The 23,974-nt window shown below is 39.5% G+C and overlaps 1 protein-coding gene and 1 pseudogene across 1 annotated transcript; both read left to right on the top strand.

Annotated features, from left to right (window-relative positions):
- Window positions 1-843, top strand: Defa41 (defensin, alpha, 41). Its single transcript, NM_001177486.1, has 2 exons — window positions 1-172; window positions 734-843. The coding sequence occupies exons 1-2, from the start codon at window positions 1-3 to the stop codon at window positions 841-843; spliced, it is 282 nt and encodes a 93-aa protein (NP_001170957.1).
- Defa-ps6 (defensin, alpha, pseudogene 6) lies at window positions 23,803-23,974 on the top strand (annotated as a pseudogene).

Below are 23,974 nucleotides of genomic sequence, written 5' to 3' on the forward strand. Positions count from 1 at the left end.
ATGAAGACATTTGTCCTCCTCTCTGCCCTTGTCCTGCTGGCCTTCCAGGCCCAGGCTGATCCTATCCACAAAACAGATGAAGAGACTAATACTGAGGAGCAGCCAGGGGAAGAGGACCAGGCTGTGTCTATCTCCTCTGGAGGCCAAGAAGGGTCTGCTCTTCATGAAGAATGTGAGTAGTGGTACCCAGTGTGATGGATGCTTGCAGTCTCCTGAGGGAGGGATGAAGATGAGCTCTAGAATACTGGTAGAGTAATGTGGCTCCCTTGGCAACTCTATTTTGATTCCTTTTATATTCATAACAGTAGTAATGAGAGGAAAGTAATTTTAATTGAATTATTTTCTCATAAGGCTTTTAATGTAAAAAGATACACATGGGAATTTCAACAATAAGAGTGCTCCAATACTCTGAGTAGATACTTCTAGATCAGGACTAGACTTGGGTTTTAGTAAAAATTTTTCTTTCTGTAAAGGAACTTTGAATCAATTTATGAGTATACCCTAGTGTCTACACTGTGACAAAAGGAACACAGAAAATAAAGACACATCAGAATGGCTCTCAAGTACATGACCAACACCCATGAAGTGTGTTATTGGTTGAGATGTCCATGCTGAAGGCTGTACTGTGTCGAACACAGCACATTCATGCTGTATCACATATCCCCATAGGATCACATACTATTACATGCTGCCAACCGCAAAACTTATTGCCGGATTCTTTTTGTGTCTCCAGTGTCAAAAAAGCTGATATGCTATTGTAGAATAAGAGGCTGCAAAAGAAGAGAATGCGTTTTTGGGACCTGCAGAAATCTTTTTTTAACTTTCGTATTCTGTTGCAGCTGAATATGCAGATGACAAAGATATGACAACCATCGGCTCTGAGGCCACTGATGCTGGGGCCTGATGATCACTTCTCAATAAATTGTTTGCAATATGCTTCCTGTGAGTTTACATTCTTTCAATGTTTGCTAAAAGTCTCAGTCAAGACTCTGTATATAAACTATCAGAACCTTCAAGGAAACCTTTGCAATGAATGAATACTTTAATTTTTAACTTGGAAAATACTGGCTCTAAATACTATCAATTTAAGGATGACTCCAGGTTTAGACACAAGATGTATAGAAACCTCAGAATGTTCATGATCCTCACATATGCCACTCGTGACTTTTACCTGTCTTTAGGCAGTCTTGCCTCACTATCAAACACATTGCCTATATGTTAAGAACAAGTACCACTTTGGGTTTCAGGTGTACAGAGTTCTAAAATGATATTTTTTAGGAAGCTAGAGTATCCTTAAAAATTGTTGGAGTTTTTATGAACCAGGCCTGAATCATTCCTCTTGCTTCTAAACCGTGGGTTATTTTTGGCTTTGTGGAGACAACTTTTATCAATATTAGAAAAAGTTAGTCAGAGACAGAATGGGTAGGATGAAAAGAAGGGCATCCCACATGATAACCTGCATGTAATCTGCAGTGTCTACAGTAGTATAGGACAAAATACAGTTTCGATAGAGAAAGTGTGCATGTCTAATGACTGCAGTGTGCTCTACAAGGTACACTCAAGTGACTTACCCTACAGCTTTCAAGGGCCTAATGCAGCTTGGCAGAGATATCCAAGATAAATAAAGATGTTGGTAGGCAGTCTTGAAGCAGGGATTCCAGTGACGTTACACGGTATGAAGAGTCTGGCTATAAATCATCACACATTCCTTCAGGGAAAACCATGTCCTGATGAAAGGACAGCAGTGCTGGTGAACTCTAGATTGCAGGTTCTAGTAGCACAGATGGTGTGGGTTCCCAAAAGACATAGTTGTGGACTCTCAATAGTGATAGAACAATGCTAGGAGAATTGAATTCCCTATCACACTTTGAGGAAAAAAGGATGCCAGAAGCATCTTACTTGGTAGATTATAGCAACCATGACAAAGACTAGATCCACCGAGTGAGCTAGGAGAGAAAGTCTAACTCTAGCCATTACAACTCATTTAGCCTCAAATATTAGAGAATTCCAATTATAGGATGGCAAACAAAAGGCAGTTATCATAGTCCCACAAGACATTTCAGTCTTTATATAAGTCACTCGTGACCTGGACAAAATAAATTTAATAATTAACTCAATGTGTGTCATCCTTCTGAATGTAATTATCTGAGGATATAAGTTCTCTGTTTCCTGGAACAGTTCGCATAACTCCAGTAACTGTCAATCAGCAAACACATGACACAGTCACATTGGTCAACCTCTCTACTATTTTTCTCCAATACCTCTATTCTACATAGCTAAAAGTCTCTCTCGTCTTTCTCTCCAGATTTGATTCTAACACCTCTCCCGGTTGCAAATTCTTGAACCTGGATGCAATAAGTTCATGTATTCTTCCTTCCCCCTTTACAATGTGGGGAGAATTTTTCTTGTAAAATGCAAGGTTTCAATGTTTTTAACCTGACCTATATCAGTGGTGAAAATTCTAGATGCTTATTGGTAAGAATTTATGAATGTATGTGGACATTGTGAAATGATTAGGTTGGGAAAGTATCATATCTGTCTCCTCAGGTGTTTATAATTTTGTTATGGTGAAACACCTAAATTATACTGTACTAAGTGTTTTGAAATACATAATCCATTAATATTTACAACATGTTGTGTAATAATTCACCAAACTCATTACTCCTAACTAAATGTAATTTTGTACCCAGTGACCAACCTTGCCAGAATCTAGTAGCAAGTATACTATTCTTGCCTGCCATTACATTGCTTTATATCTTGGATATGTGAGATCAGGATATCGTGCTCTTAGTGTGTCTGGATATTACACAGAAAGTATTCTCAGGTACCATCGCACATATTGAAAATTCCATCTTTCTATGGTTGAGTAGTGATCCAATATGTAGAACACCCTGGTTCTATGAGAATTTCCCATAGTAAAGCTGTGTTTGAGATTCAGCTCAGAACAATGATGTAAAGGGTAGACAAAGAACACATGTACCCAGCATTTTCATGTCAGATGCTCTTTGTTAGCAATGATCACATATCCCTTGTGTATTAATTAGAGTATTGAATTCAGTTTCTGGAAACACCCCTGCTTCAGTATTTTCACACAAATACTTGAGAACCATAAGGAGGAATTCTGATTAGAAAAATTGGTTGATTCAGAAAATAAATGTGTTGCCCTACCTTTTTTTTTTTTTTTTTCCTGATGGATCTTATATGGTTGCACAAAGAATGTAGGGTAGTTCTAGAAAGTCTTTGTAGTCTGAAATTCTAGAAAAATGACAAACACTTGCTAGTTTTTCTCATGTTCTAGCAATCACAAAGACCATACAGCCAACACCACTAAATCCCTTCCCATGGACAGAGACCTGAACCACACATGGGTTGCACACTTATCTTGCATCCCCATTATAGAAAACTGGATATACAAAGAATAAGAAGTTGTTCACCAAAGCACCCCAAATAGGACAGGACCATATGCCACTTATCTAGCATGTGCTTTCAGAGTTAATCTTCAGAAACTAGGTGAAAAGATGAAGTCTCCACTTCATCAATGAATTGACAAAACAAAGGTTGATATTCAAAATAATCCACACAAGTCACACATTTTATCATTTTGAACGTAAATGAACATGCTCTCCTATCCTACTGCTGTGTAAGATATCATTACAAGAAGAAATGGTTTTGAAGCAACACACACATGTGTTCTAACTCATATTTTCTATTCGGACATTGGTCAGTCCATAGGCCCAGAGATGAGTGGTCCTCTAGGATTTAGAGTGTCTGTTGCTGAAAAATTCTCCATCATGTTTAGCTAGTCTATACTGGGGTACAGGTGTTAGGAAGGAGCCAAGAGCTGAGAACAGGTGTGCAGAGGACACCCATCCATCCTGGCTCAGTGGGGAGGGATCATCATCAACCTGTGGGAAGTAGAGTGGGTTTTTGATGAATTATGTTTGCAAACATTATAAGCCAAAATATTTTCCCAATAAAGGTACACATAACAACTACTATTCTACCACGATAAGGGCCCTCAGTTCTTTCCCTGTGGTTCCCCCCACAAGATTCAGAGTTCCTCAAAGTATGGCAGATGGGTTCCAGTGTGAACATCTGCCTTAGTTCATTTTGTCTTATATAGCAGGACAGGACATAACAAGTCATATAATAATTGTATTTTGCATAGCAGATGGTATTAATTTCCTGCAGTTCTGGAATCCATGAAGTCTGAGTCAGGTGAATGTGTGAAAAACTTCACTCTGTTGTGATGTCCCATTTTTCTAGTTTATAAATGAAAATTTCAGAAGTCAGCACATGGAAAAAGTGACACGGTAGTTTTCTGAATCTCTTTTATAAGAGAAGTAAGCTATCCCTGGGGCTTCTCTTCTTTTACCACAATCCCCTTACAGAAGACTCCTCTTGTGAATGTCATAAGCTTTGGGAGTATGATTGCCATATATTAATTTTAGTAGGACTTAAGCATTCTGGTCACAGCATTATCTAAGAAGGAAAAAAATGAAATATTAACACTTTGAATCTTGGAGACAAATACAGCATGTTGACAAGTATGAGATTTTGCCACTGCTCAAGACATGACCAATTTTATGCTCAACGGAAGATGGGACAAGTCTGCATTTTGATAGCAGTGTCAGAGGATTTGAGGTCATCTCAAAGTACTGTCTTTATTCTTAGGGACTGTATAGTGGAAAGTCAGTGCATCTCCAAAATGGAATGACCATTCTGATCATTCTGGGTCTAACATTGTCTTTATACATGGCCAATACTGGTGTTGGAAAAATACTTCTGAGAATGAATCACTAGGTAAGACTAGCTAGTTCCAATCTCTCTGCCATCTGCCAGCCAGTGCTACATTCAGAAGACATTAAGTTTCAAGGAACAATGTCATGATTGTTTTGCCCACATGGCTCTAGAGAACTGTTTAGCTGTACTCAGTCTCCAAAAAACATTGCATGCTGTCCTTTCAGAGAATGACTTGATAAATATACATCAATCACATGGGAGAAACCATTAGAACCTGCACAGTCTCACAGCAGAACTAATATACAAAATCAGCAATGTCCTTACTCTGCTGAATGGCTCAACTCGTCCTAACAGTTGTAACTTAGGCCCTGGAGAGGCTCACTGAGCCCTAATTTTTAAATCCTTTTATACATGTTTATTTAGTATGTATCCTAGTCATCTCTACAAAGCATAAACCCTGATTTGTAGGCTATACATTTCCCATGTACTCTTTCATACTTTCTCATTCCAATGATTAAGTTTCAGACACAGAGCTATGCAGTACAATCTCCTCAGAGTGAGCAGATATGGGCAAATGGGTGATTTAGAGATAGACAAGATAAATAAGAAGTCGTTCTGAGAAGCACCCCTTTGCCCCCAGCTTTTCCACATTTCTTAGCTGACCTTGAACCACAAGTGATTGAAGGAACCAATAAAAATTAGCCCACAAAAAATTAAGACGCCACAAGTAACTCATAAATAGTAGAAATCTGTCCAAGATGTTTCAGCTGCTCTTGTTTCCCATGGTCTGGACAGAAGAGTGCTGTATCTCTTGCTCTGCTCTCCAGGCATACCACAACGATCTTTAATTAATGAAAGTCACTTTTTACATATATCATTGAGGCCTAGCTGCAAAGGACACACTTAAGGCAAGGCTACAGTGAAGGAACCCACATGATGAGACACCTTTATAAGATTCTTCTGTCTAGCCTCAACTACCTGTGAAGGAGAGAAATTACTGGTTAATGGGAAAATCACACAAGCATTGCCAAAACACAGACTGGTTAGTAATATAATTCTTAAAAAGTTTGGTTCATCCTGCAGTCAGCATATAAAGAAATGCAAATCAACCCATTTTTATCTCCCTGTTCAAAGCTCAAGACCAAGTGGATCAATGACCTCCACAAGAAAACAGATACACTGAAATTTATAGAGAAGAAAGTGGGGAAGAGCTTCAAACAGATGGGCCCGGGGGGAAATTCCTGAACAGAGCACAAATGTTTTATGCTGTAAGATCAACAATAGACAAATGTGACCTCAAAAATTGCAAAGCTTCTGTAAGGCAAAGGACAATTTGTCAATAGGACAAAATGACAGCAAACAGATTGGCAAAAGGTCTGTACCAATCCTACATCTAAAAGGGAACTAATAACATATATATATATATATATATATATATATATATATATACCTCAAGTAGTTAGACTCCAGAACATCAAATAACCATACTTTAAAAATGGGGTATAGATCTGAACAAAGAATTTTCAACTGAGGAAACTCTAATGGCTGAGAAGCACCTAAAGAAATGTTCAACATCCTTAGTCGTCAGGAAATACAAAACAAAACAACCCTGAATTCACCACACACCAGTCAGAATGGCTAAAATCAAAAATTCAGTTGGCAATAGATCCTGGCAAGGATGTGGAGAAAGAGGAATACTTTTCCATTACTGGTGGGATGGCAAGCTGATAAAACCTCTCTGGAAATCAGTTTTGTGGTTCCTCAGAAAGTTGGACATGGTACAGCCTGAATATCCAGCTATACCACTTCTGCACATATGTTGGGTGCTATTAAGACAACTCTTGATCTCTGAATTGGACCTCTCCCCCAAGAAGAAAAGGGGGTCAAAAGTGGGCCACTGACGCATCGATCCCGAAAACCACGGGATTTTGCAGCCCTAAATCATTGCCAAGTGACCACACCCTTATACCACCAAGTTCCTGCTTCCACTTGTAGTGGCCAAAAGAAAGAATTTCTATTGCCCCCCTCCCACTAATAAGTACTTCTCCTTTTGCTTGTATTGTCCCACCCCTCCCGCTGATAAGTGTTTGTACTTCCCCTTTTGCTTGTGCATTTAAGCCTTGGGCCTTTCTCAATACATTTGGGGCTTTGACACATTCCAGAACAGTTTCCCTGTGGAGGACCGCACAAGGTCCTCGTCTCTCTCTACCCCCCCCCCATTTGGTTATTAGGAGGAGGTCCCCTCGAGACCCTCGAATAACTGGACCTGCTGGATGGGTCACACATATACCCAGAATATGCTCTAACATGTAATAAGGACACATGCTCCACTATGATCATAGCAGCCTTATTTATAATAGCCGAGTGCTGGAAAGAACCCAGATGTCCTTTAACAGAGGAATGGATACAAAAATTTGGTACAATTACACACTGGATTACTACTCAGCTATTAACAATGATAAATTCATAAAAAAAATTTTTTACACAATTTTTTTAAAAAAATTTATTTTTTTTATTAGGTATTTTCCTCATTTACATTTTCAATGCTATCCCAAAGGTTTTCCATACCCACCCCCCCCAATCCCCTACCCACCCACTCCCCCTTTTTGGTCCTGGCGTTCCCCTGTACTGGGGCATATAAAGTTTGCAAGTCCAATGGGCCTCTCTTTGCAGTGATGGCCGACTAGGCCATCTTTTGATACATATGCAGCTAAAAACAAGAGCTCCCGGGTACTGGTTAGTTCATATTGTTGTTCCACCTATAGGGTTGCAGTTCCCTATAGCTCCTTGGGTAATTTCTCTAGCTCCTCCATTAGGGGCCGTGTGACCCATCCAATAGCTGACTGTGATCATCCACTTCTGTGTTTGCTAGGCCCCGGCATAGTCTCACAAGAGAGAGCTATAACTGGGTCCTTTCAGCAAAATCTTGCTAGTGTATGCAATGGTGTTAGCATTTGGAAGCTGATTATGGGATGGATCCCTGCATATGGCAGTCACTAGATGGTCCATCCTTTTGTCACAGCTCCAAATTTTGTCTCTGTAACTCCTTCTATGGGTGTTTTGTTCCCATTTCTAAGAAAGGGTAAAGTGTCCACACTTTGGTCTTCGTTCTTCTTGAATTTCATGCGTTTGGCAAGTTGTATTTTATATCTTGGGTATCCTAAGTTTCTGGGCTATTATCCACTTACCAGTGAGTACATATTGTGCGAGTTCCTTTGTGATTGGGTTACTTCACTCAGGATGATACCCTCCAGGTCCATCCATTTGCCTAGGAATTTCATAAATTCATTTTTTAAAATAGCTGAGTAGTATTCCATTGTGTAAATGTACCACATTTTCTGTATCCATTCCTCTGTTGAGGGGCATCTGGGTTCTTTCCAGCTTCTGGCTATTATAAACAAGGCTGCTAGGAACATAGTGGAGCATGTGTTCTTCTTACCGGTTGGAACATCTTCTGGATGTATGCCCAGGAGAGGTATTGCGGGATCCTCCGGTAGTACTATGTCCAGTTTTCTGAGGAACCACCAGACTGATTTCCAGAGTGGTTGTACAAGCTTGCAATCCCACCAACAATGGAGGAGTGTTCCCCTTTCTCCACATCCTCGCCAACATCTGCTGTCACCTGAGTTTTTGATCTTAGCCGTTCTGACTGGAGTGAAGTGGAATCTCAGTGTTGTTTTGATTTGCATTTCCCTGATGATTAAGGATGTTGAACATTTTTTCAGGTGCTTCTCTGACATTCGGTATTCCTCAGGTGAGAATTCTTTGTTCAGCTCTGAGCCCCATTTTTTAATGGGGTTATTTGATTTTCTGGAGTCCACCTTCTTGAGTTCTTTATATATATTGGATATTAGCCCCTATCCGATTTGGGATAGGTAAACATACTTTCCCAATCTATTGGTGGCCTTTTTGTCTTATTGACGGTGTCTTTTGCTTTGCAGAAGCTTTGCAATTTTATGAGGTCCCATTTATCGATTCTTGATCTTACAGCACAAGCCATTGCTGTTCTATTCAGGAATTTTTCCCCTGTACCCATATCTTCAAGGCTTTCCCCTACTTTCTCCTCTATAAGTTTCAGTGTCTCTGGTTTTATGTGGAGTTCCTTAATCCACTTAGATTTGACCTTAGTACAAGGAGATAGAAATGGATCAATTCGTATTCTTCTACATGATAACCGCCAGTTGTGCCAGCACCATTTGTTGAAAATGCTGTCTTTTTTCCACTGGATGGTTTTACATCCCTTGTCAAAGATCAAGTGACCGTAGGTGTGTGGGTTCATCTCTGGGTCTTCAATTCTGTTCCATTGGTCTACTTGTCTGTCACTATACCAGTACCATGCAGTTTTGATTACAATTGCTCTGTTGTACAGTTTTAGGTCCGGCATGGTGATTCCACCAGAGGTTCTTTTATCCTTGAGAAGAGTTTTTGCTATTCTCATTTTTTTGTTATTCCAGATGAATCTGCCTATTGAACTTTCTAATTCCTTGAAGAATTGAGTTGGAATTTTGATGGGGATTGCATTGAATCTGTAGATTGCTTTTGGCAAGATAGCCATTTTTACAATGTTGATCCTGCCAATCCATGAGCATGGGAGATCTTTCCATCTTCTGAGATCTTCTTTAATTTCTTTCTTTAGAGACTTGAAGTTCTTATCATACAGATCATTCACTTCCTTAGTTAGAGCCACACCAAGGTATTTTATATTATTTGTGACTATTGAGAAGGGTGTTGTTTCCCTAATTTCTTTCTCAGCCTGTTTATCCTTTTTATACAGTAAGGCCATTGACTTGTGTGAGTTAATTTTATATCCAGCTACCTCATTGAAGCTGTTTATCAGGCTTACGAGTTCTCTGGTGGAATTTTTAGGGTCATTTATATATACTATCATATCATCTGCAAAAAGTGATATTTTCACTTCTTACTTTCCAATTTGTATCCCCTTGATCTCCTTTTGTTGTCTAATTGCTCTGGCTAGGACTTCAAGTACAATGTTGAATAGATAGGGCGAGAGTGGACAGCCTTGTCTAGTCCCTGATTTTAGTGGGATTGCTTCCAGCTTCTCACCATTTACTTTGATGTTGGCTATTGGTTTGCTGTAGATTGCTTTTATCATGTTTAGGTATGGGCCTTGAATTCCTGATCTTTCCAAGACTTTTATCATGAATGGGTGTTGGATTTTGTCAAATGGTTTCTCAGCATCTAACGAGATGATCATGTGGTTTTTGTCTTTGAGTTTGTTTATATACTGGATTACATTGATGGATTTCCATATATTAAACCATCCCTGCATCCCTGCGATGAAACCTACTTGGTCAGGATGGATGATTGTTTTGATGTGTTCTTGGATTCGGTTAGCAAGAACTTTATTGAGGATTTTTGCATCGATATTCATAATGGAAATTGATCTGAAGTTCTCTATCTTTGTTGGGTCTTTTTGTGGTTTAGGTATCAGAGTAATTGTGGCTTCATAGAATGAGTTGGGTAGAGTGCCTTCCATTTCTATTTTGTGGAATAGTTTGTGAAGAACTGGAATTAGGTCTTCTTTGAAGGTCTGATAGAACTCTGCACTAAACCCATCTGGTCCTGGGCTTTTTTTGGCTGGGAGACTATTAAAAACTGCTTCTAATTCTTTAGGGGATATGGGACTGTTTAGATGGTCAACTTGATCCTGACTCAACTTTGGTATCTGGTAATCTGTCCAGAAATGTGTCCATTTCATCCAGGTTTTCCAGTTTTGTTGAGTATAGCCTTTTGTAGAAGGATCTGATGGTGTTTTGGATTTCTTCAGGATAAGTTGTTATGTCTCCCTTTTCATTTCTGATTTTGTTAATTAGGATTTTGTCCCTGTGCCCTCTAGTGAGTCTAGCTAAGGGTTTATCTATCTTGTTGATTTTCTCAAAGAACCAACTCCTCGTTTGGTTAATTCTTTGAATAGTTCTTCTTGTTTCCACTTGGTTGATTTCACCCCTTAGTTTGATTATTTCCTGCCTTCTACTCTGCTTGGGTGAATTTGCTTCCTTTTCTTCTAGACATTTTAGGTGTGTAGTCAAGCTGCTAATGTGTGCTCTCTCTAGTTTCTTTTTGGAGGCACTCAGAGCTATGAGTTTTCCTCTTAGAAATGCTTTCATTGTGTCCCATAAGTTTGGGTATGTTGTGGCTTCATTTTCATTAAACTCCAAAAAGTCCTTAATTTCTTTCCTTATTCCTTCCTTGACCAAGGTATCATTGAGAAGAGTGTTGTTCAGTTTTCACTTGAATGTTGGCTTTCTATTATTAATTTTGTTATTGAAGATCAGCCTTAGTCCATGGTGATCTGATAGGATGCATGGGACATTTTCAATATTTTTGTATATGTTGAGGCTTGTTTTGTGACCAATTATGTGGTCAATTTTAGAGAAGGTACCATGAGGTGCTGAGAAGAAGGTATATCCTTTTGTTTTAGGATAAAATGTTCTGTAGATATCTGTTAGATCCATTTGTTTCATAACTTCTGTTAGTTTCACTGTGTCCCTGTTTACTTTCTGTTTCCATGATCTGTCCATTGGTAAAAGTGGTGTGTTGAAGTCTCCCACTATTATTGTGTGAGGTGCAATGTGTGCTTTGAGCTTTACTAAAGTGTCTTTAATGAATGTGGCTGCCCTTGTATTTGGAGCATAGATATTCAGAATTGAGAGTTCCTCTTGGAGGATTTTACCTTTGATGAGTATGAAGTGCCCCTCCTTGTCTTTTTTGATGACTTTGGGTTGGAAGTCAATCTTATCAGATATTAGGATGGCTACTCCAGCTTTTTTCTTCATACCATTTGCTTGGAAAATTGTTTTCCAGCCTTTCATTCTGAGGTAGTGTCTATCTTTTTCTCTGAGATGAGTTTCCTGTAAGCAGCAAAATGTTGGGTGTTGTTTGTGTAGCCAGTTTGTTAGTCTATGTCTTTTTATTGGGGAGTTGAGACCATTGATATTAAGAGATATTAAGGAAAATTAATAGTTGCTTCCTGTTATTTTTGTTGTTAAAGTTGGCATTCTGTTCTTGTGGCTGTCTTCTTTTAGTTTTGTTGAGGGATTATCTTCTTATTTTTTCTAGGGCATAGTTCCCATCCTTGTATTGGTTTTTTTCCGTTATTATTCTTTGAAGGGCTGGATTCGTGGAGAGATAATGGGTGAATTTAGTTTTGTAGTGGAATACTTTGGTTTCTCCATCTATGGTAATTGAGAGTTTGGCTGGGTATAGTAGCCTGGGCTGGCATTTGTGTTCTCTTAGTGTCTATATAACATCTGTCCAGGCTCTTCTGGCTTTCATAGTCTCTGGTGAAAAAATCTGGTGTAATTCTGATAGGCTTGCCTTTATATGTTACTTGACCTTTTTCCCTTACTGATTTTAATATTCTATCTTTATTTAGTGCATTTGATGTTCTGATTATTATGTGTCAGGAGGAATTTCTTTTCTGGTCCAGTCTATTTGGAGTTCTGTAGGCTTCTTGTATGTTCATGGGCATCTCTTTCTTTAGATTTGGGAAGTTTTCTTCAATAATTTTGTTGAAGATGTTTGCTGGTCCTTTGAGTTGAAAATCTTCATTCTCATCCACTCCTATTTTCCGTAGGTTTGGTCTTCTCATTGTGTCCTGGATTTCCTGGATGTTTTGAGTTAGGATCTTTTTGCATTTTCCATTTTCTTTGATTGTTGTGCCGATGTTCTCTATGGAATCTTCTGCACCTGAGATTCTCTCTTCCATCTCTTGTATTCTGTTGCTGATGCTGGCATCTATGGTTCCAGATTTCTTTCCTAGGGTTTCTATCTCCAGCGTTGCCTCACTTTGGGTTTTCTTTATTGTGTCTACTTCCCTTTTTAGGTCTAGTATGGTTTTGTTCATTTCCATCACCTGTTTGGATGTCTTTTCCTGTTTTTCTATAAGGACTTCTACCTGTTTGGTTGTGTTTTCCTGTTTTTCTTTAAGGACTTGTAACTCTTTAGCAGTGTTCTCCTGTATTTCTTTAAGTGAGTTATTAAATTCCTTCTTTATGTCCTCTACCATAATCATGAGATATGCTTTTAAATCCAGGTCTACCTTTTCAGGTGTGTTAGGGTGGCCTGGACTGGGCAAAGTGGGCGTTCTGGGTTCTGATGATGGTGAGTGGTCTTGGTTTCTGTTAGTAGGATTCTTACGTTTACCTTTCGCCATCTGGCAATCTCTGGAGTTAGTTGTTATAGTTGTCTTTGTTTAGAGATTGTTCTTCTGTTGATTTTGTTACCCTCTATCAGCAGATGTGGGAGACTAGCTCTCTCCTCTGAGTTTCAGTGGTCAGAGCAGTCTCTGCAGGCAAGCTCTCCTCTTTCAGGGAAGGTGCATAGTTATCTGGTGTTTGGACCTCCTCCTGGCTGAAGATGAAGGCCCAAAACAGGATCTTTCCCAGAAGCTGTGTTGCTTTGGCCAGGAAGGTGGCCGGTTGTCTGGAGCCGAAGATGGCGCTGCCTCAGAAGCTCTGTTTTACACAATTTTTATTAGATATTTTCTTCATTCACATTTCACATGCTATTGTGAAATTCCCCTATACCCTACCCCTGCCCTACCCCATGACCCACCCACTCCTGCTTCTTGGCCCTGGCTTTCCCCTGCACTTAGGCATATAAAGTTTGCAAGACCAAAGGGCCTCTCTTTCCTTTGATGGCCAACAAGGCCATCACCTGGTATATATGCTCCTAGAGGCACAGGCTCTGGGGGTACTGGTTAGTTTATATGGTTGTTCCTCCTATAGGGTTTCAGACACCTTCAGTTAATTGGGTAATTTCTCTAGATCCTCCATTGGGGGCTCTGTGTTCCATCCAATAGATGACTGTGAGCATCCACTTCAATACTTGCCAGGCACTGGCAAAGCCTCACAAGAGACAGCTATATCAGAGTCCTGTCAGTAACATCTTGCTGCCATATGCAATAGAGTTTGCATTTGCTGGCTGATTATGAGATGGATCCCTGGGTGGGGCAGTCTCTGAATGGTCCATCCTTCCATTGCAGCTCCAAACTTTGTCTCTTTAACTCCTTCCATTCATGGGTGTTTTGTTCCCTATTCTAAGGAGCAATGAAGTGTCCACACTTTGGTCTTCCATCTTCTTGATTTTCATGTATTTTGCAAATTGTTTCTTGGGCATTCTAAGTTGCTGGGCTAATATCCACTTAACAATGAGTGCATATCATGTGAGTACTTTTATGATTGGGTTACCTCACTCAGTATGATATCCTCCAGATCCATCCATTTACCTAAGAATTTCATAAATCAATTGTTTTTAATAGCTGAGTGGTACTCTGTTGTGAAAATGTACCACATTTTCTGTATCCATTCCTCTGTTGAGGGACATCTGAGTTCTTTCTAGCTTCTGGCTATTATACATAAGGCTACTATGAACATAGTGGAGCATGTGTCCTTATAACCAGTTGGAACATCTTCTGGGTATATGCCTAGAAGTGGTATTGCTTGATCTTTGGGTATTACTATGTCCAATATTCTGAGGAGCCAGCAAACTGATTTCCAGAGTGTATGTACCAGCTTGCAAACCCAACAGCAATGGAGGAGTGTTCCTCTTTCTCCACATTCTTGCCAGCATCTGCTGTCACCTGAAGTTTTGATGATTAATGATGTTGAACATTTTTAAGGTGCTTTTCAGCCATTTGGTATTCCTCAGTTGAGAATACTTTGCTTAGCTCTGTACTCCATTCTTTAATGGTGTTGTTTGTATTGGATATTAGTCCCCTATCAGATATAGGTTTGGTAAAAATCCTTCCCAACCTGTTGGTGGTCTTTTTGTCTTATTGACAGTGTCTTTTTTCTTACAAAACCTATGCAATTTCATGAGGTCCCCTTTAGTCGATTCACCTGCTATCAATATAGTTATTAATTAATAGAAGTCTGTGGCTCTAGGTAAAGACCATAAGAGATAGATATTATAATAGGTAATAATTAAATAATAGGTATTAATTAAATAAATATCTGTGGCTCCTGGTAGAGAAAACAAAAGATAGAAGGTATAAATAAATGCCTGTGGCTCCTGGTAGAGAACACCTCAAACAGGATGACTGCTCTAGGAAGAGACCTTATTAATTATGAGAAATTTCATGTTCAGAATTAGATAGGAAATGTTAGTCAATGACTCCAAGTAGAGAGAGCAGTGATAATTACCTGCTATGAACAGGTATTAATTAATTAATAGAAGTCTGTGGCTCCAGGTAGAGAGCATAACAAATAGCTATTATAGTGGGTGTTAATTTATGTCTGTGGCTCAAGGTAGAGAACACCCTAATAAGTCTTACAGGATACTCATATTCTGTCTAATATTGGCTCCACAGGAATTTTGGGTTTTATCCTGGTTTGACAAGCTGCTCCTTATAGGCAGATGTAGACAGGAAAGAGAAAAGAGGAAAGGAAAGAAGAAAGGAAAGAGGAAAGAAAAAAGCAAGGAAAGAGGCAAAGAAAGAGGCAAGGAAAGAGGCAAGGAAAGAGGAAAGGAAAGGAAAATAGAAGTGTGAATTTATTGTTTTTAAAATGGTATAATAAAGTCTGCAGGAGACTCATATTCTGTCTAATGAGGGCTCCATGGGAATTTTGAGTTTAAATCCTAACATGACAAATTAGAAAGGCCTAAATTTCTAAAATGTGTGTGATTTTGAGTGTTGTGGTTATTTTATTGTTCCTCTAGAACAGAGGGCAAGCTACAGGTTTTCCTGATTACCAGCTGAAGGATATGCTGATTTGGAGAAAAATGTTTTGTCTTTGTGTTTTTGTAAATGATAATTAAGTTATTTATACCTTCCATAGTTATATGGATCAGATTTGATAGAGGGAGACCACCCATGAGAACAAGATTCCAGAGAATCAAACAAAAAGGTTATCTTAATGATACTAAAATTTCATTTGAGATTTATATATTACAGAATATAGAGTCTTGTTTAATTTCATCATCAGACATGCTGAACTGACCTGCCTGAAAACCTGATGTCTTGGTTTTTCATCTGGATCCAGTCAGGACACAGACATCAGAGACTAATACAATCATTGGTGTGGCCTTCTTAAGGCCAACTAACTCCCTCATTTCCCTACCATTCCCCCTCCCTTCAAAAATATCTCGACACCCATATTCAGCTTCAAGAAGTTATGAAGAGTTGTCATCCCAGTTCCCTAAGCTTTAGGGCTGGGAGTGGTTATTATAGGTTGTCTTTGGTACTGACAAATTTGAAGTACAGGGCTTAGACTAAGTCCTTCTATTGCTGTTATTATAAACAGATCTGAGATGTGTAAGCCTGTGAGTTAAGGGCCAAATAGGAAATTCATGACTCTGGCTTTATCTTTAGACTGTTTTCAGATTTTTAATTAGTGACTGAGAGTAGTTAACAGACAAACAGTCAAGGTTACAATGCATAGTTGGTTTTCAAAAACAGAAATCCACAGAATGTGACCTTTAATGTTATTAATTCATTTGTTGTTGAGACCAGTGTGCTCCTGACAGCCTTCTCTGTCTTGGATTCAAAGAAGAAACTGAGCATCTTTGAGTTACTCCAGTTGTGGCAAAACAGCCACTAAGCAAGAATTGCCTCATTTCATTTACTGACATAATATTGTCCAAACAAAGGACACAATTACAGAAAAGGACAGCTGGATTCTGCCGAGACAGAGTAAACTAGTCCTTAATATTCCTGTTTCTCTAAGTCTTTCAGAGGACTGTGGCCAGTAGGCTGAAGATTGATGCTCCAACATATTGAAGTAAGGGACTGACCAGGTGATCAGAGGTCTCTATGGACTGGCTAAGTTTTGGAATCTGTTTTAGGTTTTCCTATATATTTTCAGTTATTTATCAGTCATTCTTGGACTTCTGATGGGGTTGAAAAACTACATAGTCTCCTATCCAACTCAGGCTTTTTATTTTGAGAAGAACAGTTTTCAGGGGATGGTTTTTAGATGGCAAGACATAGCCAGATACAGAATTATAAGTCTTTTAAGTAAGGATAAATGACAGAGGTTCTGTTTAATTAACAAACATGATGGACTGGGTGTTAGATCTCTTGTACTTTATAAATTACAAAATAGTAATAGTTATGTTCATTTATATCTGAGATAAAATAGTCTTTTAATTGGACAGAAAGGGGGAAATCTTGTGGATAGCCTTGCGGCTAATTTTATTTGATGTTAATTATGTTCTGCTGTAAATGGTTGTGAACCAGGAATGAGTCAAGGCTCAGGTGATTTCCTGTAAACCTGCTTCCCATCTTAATTTGTAAAATAAAGGAGAGCTAATGATAGGGCAAGTAAAAGGGAAGGTGGAGCAGAATGGGGGGAGAGAGACAGGAAGGAGAAAATGGAAGAGAAAGAGGAGCCAGACTAGGAGGAAAAAGAAAAGCAGAGCAAAAGCACATTGCCTGGAGAAACTGCAAGATCTAAGGGGTCTCATAAGCTGTGGAAGATGGTAAGATAGTGATAGATGTGCCAAATTTAGGTGCACAGCATGTTATAATATTAACTATGTTGTGTTTTCATTCGGGCATATTTGGGAGGAGATTTACCTCAACAGATCCTGGTAGTTTGGTTTTTTGTTTTTGTTTTTTTTTTTTTTTTGTTGTTGTTGTTGTTTTTTTTAATCTCCTAGAAAACCCACTGCCATGATGATGTTCACTCTGCTCACCACCCTTCTCCTGCTAACCCTGCACATGCAGGCAGGTTCTCCCCAAGGAAGTACTGAGGAGGCTCCAGACCAGGAATAGTTGGTCAAGGAGGACCAGGATATTTCCACATCATTTGGAGGGGATAAATGCAGTACTCTCCAAGATGCAGGGGAGAGATATCATCATGCTAGAGACATGCAATAGAGAAGAGTACAAATAATCTCTAAAATTGGGTCACCCAGGTCACTTTATTACTTCATTATTTTCCTCACTGAACAGCAAGAACAAAACAGACCAATTTCTTTCTGCAACGAATTGTTTGTGAAAAACATGATAATTAATAAATAAAGAGAATTAATAGATAGTGTTTTCTTCAAGATCTAAATGGTTAGTCTTGAACTATTTAACTATGTATATTATATTTTAGTTTGGAGATGTGTTTTTACATATTTAAGTAATGGCAGGTGCACAAAAACAAAAACAAACAAGTAGGGCTTAGTCTTTAGTTTTGTGCTTACCATGAATATTTATTTATATTGATCCTGATAACTCATGTTGCTGCAGTAATGATCAATAAGGAGAACCCATTTCACCCAGCACATATCTTGCCCAGACCTCTTCTGCCCTGCTGATTCAGGAACTAAGTACTTCATATGATGTCTATTCCCAGATATGAAGTCAGACTGGATCTGTGATTGTAGACTCACAGATTGTGGTTTTGGAGAATGGTTTTCTGGGGCCAACACTTACCAGGGTCACACCTTCCAACCCTGTTGCTGCTGAGCACTAGGAACAAGAAGATTATATTTGTCATATGACTTGAGATTTTGAAAAGCACTGTTATTTGTCAGGTGTTATGCTCTAGACCTCCCTCTTCCTTTCTATGCAAATAAAGTTTTTACAGCAATTCTCTCTGTGTGTGCTTGATTATTGTCCCAAGCAAGACTCTGAGAACCAAGTAACAGAATGCTAGAAATACTTGGCACTCAGGAGGCAGAGGCAAGCAGATTTCTGAGTTCAAGGCCAGCCTGATCTACAAAGTGAGTTCCAGGACAGCCAGGACTATACAGAGAAACCCTGTCTGGAAAAACCAAAACACATAAAAAACTTATCTTTGGCCTGTAGGAGTGTCAAGGTTATCATTCTCACACAGGATCCTGATGCATAATAGGAAAGGCCAATGCTGTTGCAAGCATCCTAATCTATCACTTTATAACACAGCCCATTTAGATCTGAACCACTATCAAAGCCATCAGCCGTGTGGGAGTTAGGCAACATGGTTATCTTCACTTTTACATTGTCACAATGACCTAACATTTTAGAGAAACCTATCTCAACATTCTAAATATTAGGATTTGACAAGCAGGGCAGGACAAGATCATATGTCTGGCTTTGAATTTCTATAAGTGTGTCAGCTCTACAAGCAATACTGTAAGAAGCATTAAGTAGAAAAGGCACCAAATAAGAAGTATGATGGTTTGTATATGCTCAGTCCAGGGAGTGGCACTTTAGGGAAGTGTGGGCTTGTTGGAGTAGGTGTGTCACTGTGGGTTCTGGCCTTAAGACCCTCATCCAACCTGTCTGGAAGTCAATATTCTGCTAGCAGCCTCAGATGAAGCTGTACAACTCTGAGATCCTCCTCTGCATTGCCAGCCTGAATATTGCCATGTCCCTGACTTGATGGCCTGTAAGCCAACCACAGTCAAATGTTGTCCTTATGGCAACATTTGAGAGAGAGTTTCCTTGGTGTGTCTATTCAGAACAGTCAAAGTCTCTAAGACAAGAAGCAAAGCAGGAAGTCTCACCCAGGTATATACAACATGTGAAGTATCTGTACATATTTGTGGAAGCTGGATTTGATATATAGAGGTGTGACTTTAAACACACACACACACACAAACACATACCATGTTCTCAGGTATTCAGATATATCTTCAGAGATCTACGTGTAGGTACCTTAAGATACCTTTATCTACCTTTCTCAACTGATGATGAGCTGTTAGAAAATGTGACTTATGTTACTTATATGACCAGATATCCTGTGACACAGAGATACAGCAAGAGTGATCAAGACCCAGAGAGAGTATCCTCAGTCACTATACCAGCTCATGCCACCCGTACAGGTGCCTGAAACCTGAACCAAACATAGTGGCCTGCAGAGGGACCTGGAAACCCTAAGCTTCCAGTTCTTAGCAACCACGCACCAAATTCAACAGGCATATATGAGGATGCTTCTATGTTAATTCCTCACCCCCTTAAGACACTTTAAGGTCCTAGTTTAACTCTAGTAATAGCAGAAGAGATTTCCAAGTCTTCCAAATTCCAAAGTGCTAACAAAGGGTTGTGGTGGCTTTGATGAGCTCAAATTCTCACTGATGTGCAAAAGATCTATTAATGCGTAGATCCCAGCCTCTTTTACAAGGTCTTTTTTGCTTTTCTTGGAATGCGGGCATTGGAACAAGTGTAGTAATATTTAGAGCTCAGTAGACTGGAGCCTGTTGCCCAACCCTACTGGACTGAGTCCTCTGAAGACTCTCTGTAAAAAGACAAACCTTTAGCACAGCCATGCCACCTGATGGTCAGTGCAGGGTATCTGTCCACTTCTCTGTGGAGCTTGCCCTCCTTTCCTGGAACGCTCTGGACTCTTAATCAGAGTATCATGCGGAAAGTTTTTTTGATGTGAAAATACATGGGAGCAGCTGAGCAAAATGTGCAAACACCCCTGGGTCTCAACAGCTTACATTTCATGCAAGGCTAGACAAGGCTGCCCACTTTCTCCCTACCTATTCAATATAGTACTTGAAATTCTAGCCACAGCAATTAGACAACAAAACGAGATCAAGGAATTCAAACTGGAAAGAAAGAAGTCAAAAATCACTATTTGCAGATGATATGATAATATATACAAGTGACCACTGTCTTTTTTCCACTGGATGGTTTTTGCTCCCTTGTCAAAGATCAAGTGACCATAGGTTTGTGGGTTCATTTCTGAGTCTTCAATTCTATTCCATTGGTCTACTTGTCTGTAACTATACAAGTACCATGCAGCTTTTATCACAATTTGTCTGTAGTACAGCTTTATGTCAGGCATGGTGATTCCACCAGAGGTTCTTTTATCCTTGAGAAGATTTTTTGCTATCCTAGGTTTTTTGTTATTCCAGATGAATTTGCAGATTGCCCTTTCTAATTTGTTGAAGAATTGAGTTGGAATTTTGATGGGGATTGCATTGAATCTGTACATTGCTTTTGGCAAGATAGTCATTTTTACTATATTGATCCTGCCAATCCATGAGCATGGGAGGTCATTCCATCTTCTGAGATCTTCTTTAAGTTCTTTCTTCAGAGACTTGAAGTTCTTGTCATACAGATCTTTCACTTCCTTAGTTAGAGTCACACCAAGGTATTTTATATTATTTGTGACTATTGAGAAGGGTGTTGTTTCCCTAATTTCTTCTCAGCATGTTTATTCTTTGTGTAGAGAAGGGCCATTGACTTGTTTGATTTAATTTTAAATCCAGCTACTTCACCGAAGCTGTTTATCAGGTTTAGGAGTTTTGTGGTGGGATTTTTAGGGTCACTTATATATACTATCATATCATCTGCATAAAGTGATATTTTGACTTCTTCTTTTCTAATTTGTATACCCTTGATCTCCTTTTGTTGTCTAATTGCTCTGGCTAGGACTTCAAGTACAATGTTGAATAGGTAGGGAGAGAGTGGGCAGCCTTGTCTAGTCCTCGATTTTAGTGGGATTGCTTCCAGCTTCTCACCATTTATTTTGATGTTGGCTACTGGTTTGCTGTAGATTGCTTTTATCATGTTTAGGTATGGGCCTTGAATTCATGATCTTTCCAAGACTTTTATCATGAATGGGTGTTGGATTTTGTGAAATGCTTTCTCTGCATCTGATGAGATGATCATGTGGTTTTTGTCTTTGAGTTTGTTTATATACAGGATTACGTTGATATATTTCCATATATTGAATCATCCCTGCGTCCCTGGGATGAAACCTCCTTGGTCAGGATGGATGATTGTTTTCATTTGTTCTTGGATTTCATTAGCCCGAACTTTATTGACAAATTTTGCATCTATATTCATAAGGGAATTTGTTCTGAAGTTCTCTTACTTTGTTGGGTCTTTTTGTGGTTTAGGTATCAGAGTAATTGTGGCATCATTGAATGAGTTGGGTAGAGTACCTTCTGTTTCTATTTTGTGGAATAGTTTGTGAAGAACTAGGATTAGATCTTCTTTGAAGGTCTGATAGAACTCTGCACTAAACCCATCTGATCCTGGGCTTTTTTGGTTGGCAGACTATTAATGACTGCTTCTATTACTTTAGGGGATATAGGGCTGTTTAGATCATTAATCTGATCTTGATTTAACTTTGGTACCTTGTATCTGTCTAGAAACTTGTCCATTTCATCCAGGTTCTCCAGTTTTGTTGAGTATAGCCTTTTGTAGAAGGATCTGATGGTGTTTTGGATTTCTTCAGGGTCTGTTGTTATGTCTCCCTTTTCATTTCTGATTTTTTAAAATTAGGATGCTTTCCCTGTGCCCTCAGGTGAGTCTGGCTAAGGGTTTATCTATCTTATTGATTTTCTAAAAGAACCAGCTCCTCGTTTGGTTGATTCTTTGAATATTCCTTCTTGTTTCCACTTGGTTGGTTTTGCCACTGAGTTTGATTATTTCCTCCCGTCTAATCCTCTTGGGTCAATTTGCTTCCTTTTGTTCTAGAGCTTTTAGGTGTGTTGTCAAGCTGCTAATGTGTGCTTTCTCTAGTTTCTTTTTGGAGGCACTCAGAGCTATGAGTTTTCCTCTTAGAAATCCTTTCATTGTGTCCCTTAAGTTTGGGTATGTTGTGGCTTCATTTTCATTAAACTCCAAAAAGTCCTTAATTTTTTTCTTTATTCCTTCCTTGAGCAAGGTATCATTGAGAAGAGTGTTGTTCATTTTCCACATGAATGTTGGCTTTCTATTATTTAGTCCATGGTGATCTGATAGGATGCCTGGGACAATTTCAATATTTTTGCATATGTTGAGGCTTGTTTTGTGACCAATTATGTGGTCAATTTTGGAGAATGTTCCATGAGGTGCTGAGAAGAAGGTATATCCTTTTGTTTTAGGATAAAATGTTCTGTAGATATCTGTTAGATCCATTTGTTTCATAACTTCTGTTAGTTTCACTGTGTCCCTGATTAGTTTCTGTTTCCATGATCTGTCCATTGGTAAAAGTGGTGTGTTGAAGTCTCCCACTATTAATGTGTGAGGTGCAATGTGTGCTTTGAGCTTTACTAAAGTTTCTTTAATAATTGTGGCTGCCCTTGTATTTTGAGCATAGATGAAGGCCCAAAACAGGACCTGTCCTAGAAGTTGTGCTGCTTCGGCCTGTCACCGAAGCTGTTAGCTTCTGTAGTCCACACTCTCACCTGCACAGACTAGCCTCAAATGGATCTGGGAACCAAGATGGCTCCCCTAGGTGCTCCTCAAAGCCCTTCCAGGCCAGGCAGACACCTCTAGTCTGGCAGGGAAGCTGCTGGGTTGTCTGGAGCCCGAAAAGGGGGCTGCCTCAGAAGCTCTGTTGCTCCCACCTGTCCCAGAAGCTATTAGCTTCTGTAGTCCACACTCTCACCTGTGCAGACTAGTCTCGGTGGAGTCCTGGAACCAAGATGTCTCCCGCCAATGCTCAGGCAAAGCCCCAGTACTCATTTTCTGAAAGTAAAAACATTGCAGAATCTGAAACTTGTGGAAAGACACCTAGCTTGAGGGTCCCAAGTATGGAGATGCTCCTGGACCAAACTATTGTGCCATGTGTTCAGACACTTTGGCTTCTACAGAACAACTCACTCTAGCTGCATTCTTACAAACTCTGTCTCTTAAACTCAATTCACTGTGCCACAATGAGGCCATCTTGCTTTCTCTATAATGGCCTCAAGTAGGGGATACACATTGTGACCATTCATGAGGATGATTGATAATACCTGAATCATGAAAAGAACTGACTCTCCAGTCTACCTGATCAAGGTCGAATCCAGATGTTCTGAGAAGTACAGGCTTCAAGTCCAGAATATAAAAATCCTTTGTTCCTTGAGCTTATTAAATTAGGCAGTGCCCAGCTGTTTCTTCTCTTACAAATGAGAGGTAAATACTCAAGCAGATGGGAAATGGGAGAAGATTGCAGGGCCTCTTCATGATTATCGGTGGCAGGGTTTTTGTTACTGAACAGGCAGTGCAACATGATGATGGTAGCCTTGAGGACAGAGGAACATCAAAGGGAACTTGAGGGTAACAGCCTCTCCAACTTCCCATCAAAAAGTGCCTTCTCTAGGTGTAGGCCTTTCTCTGCCCTATAAATGCAGGCTGGATATTCACTCTCCACACATTGGGCTCCTGCTCACCAATCCTCCAGGTGACTCCCAGCCATGAAGACACTAGTCCTCCTCTCTGCCCTTGCCCTGCTGGCCTTCCAAGTCCAGGCTGATCCTATCCAAAACACAGATGAAGAGACTAATACTGAGGAGCAGCCAGGGAAAGAAGACCAACCTGTTTCTGTCTCCTTTGGAGACCCAGAAGGCTCTTCTCTTCAAGAGGAAT

The sequence above is a fragment of the Mus musculus genome, chromosome 8, assembly GCF_000001635.26.
Source record: "Mus musculus strain C57BL/6J chromosome 8, GRCm38.p6 C57BL/6J".
Taxonomy (NCBI): Eukaryota; Metazoa; Chordata; class Mammalia; order Rodentia; family Muridae; genus Mus; species Mus musculus.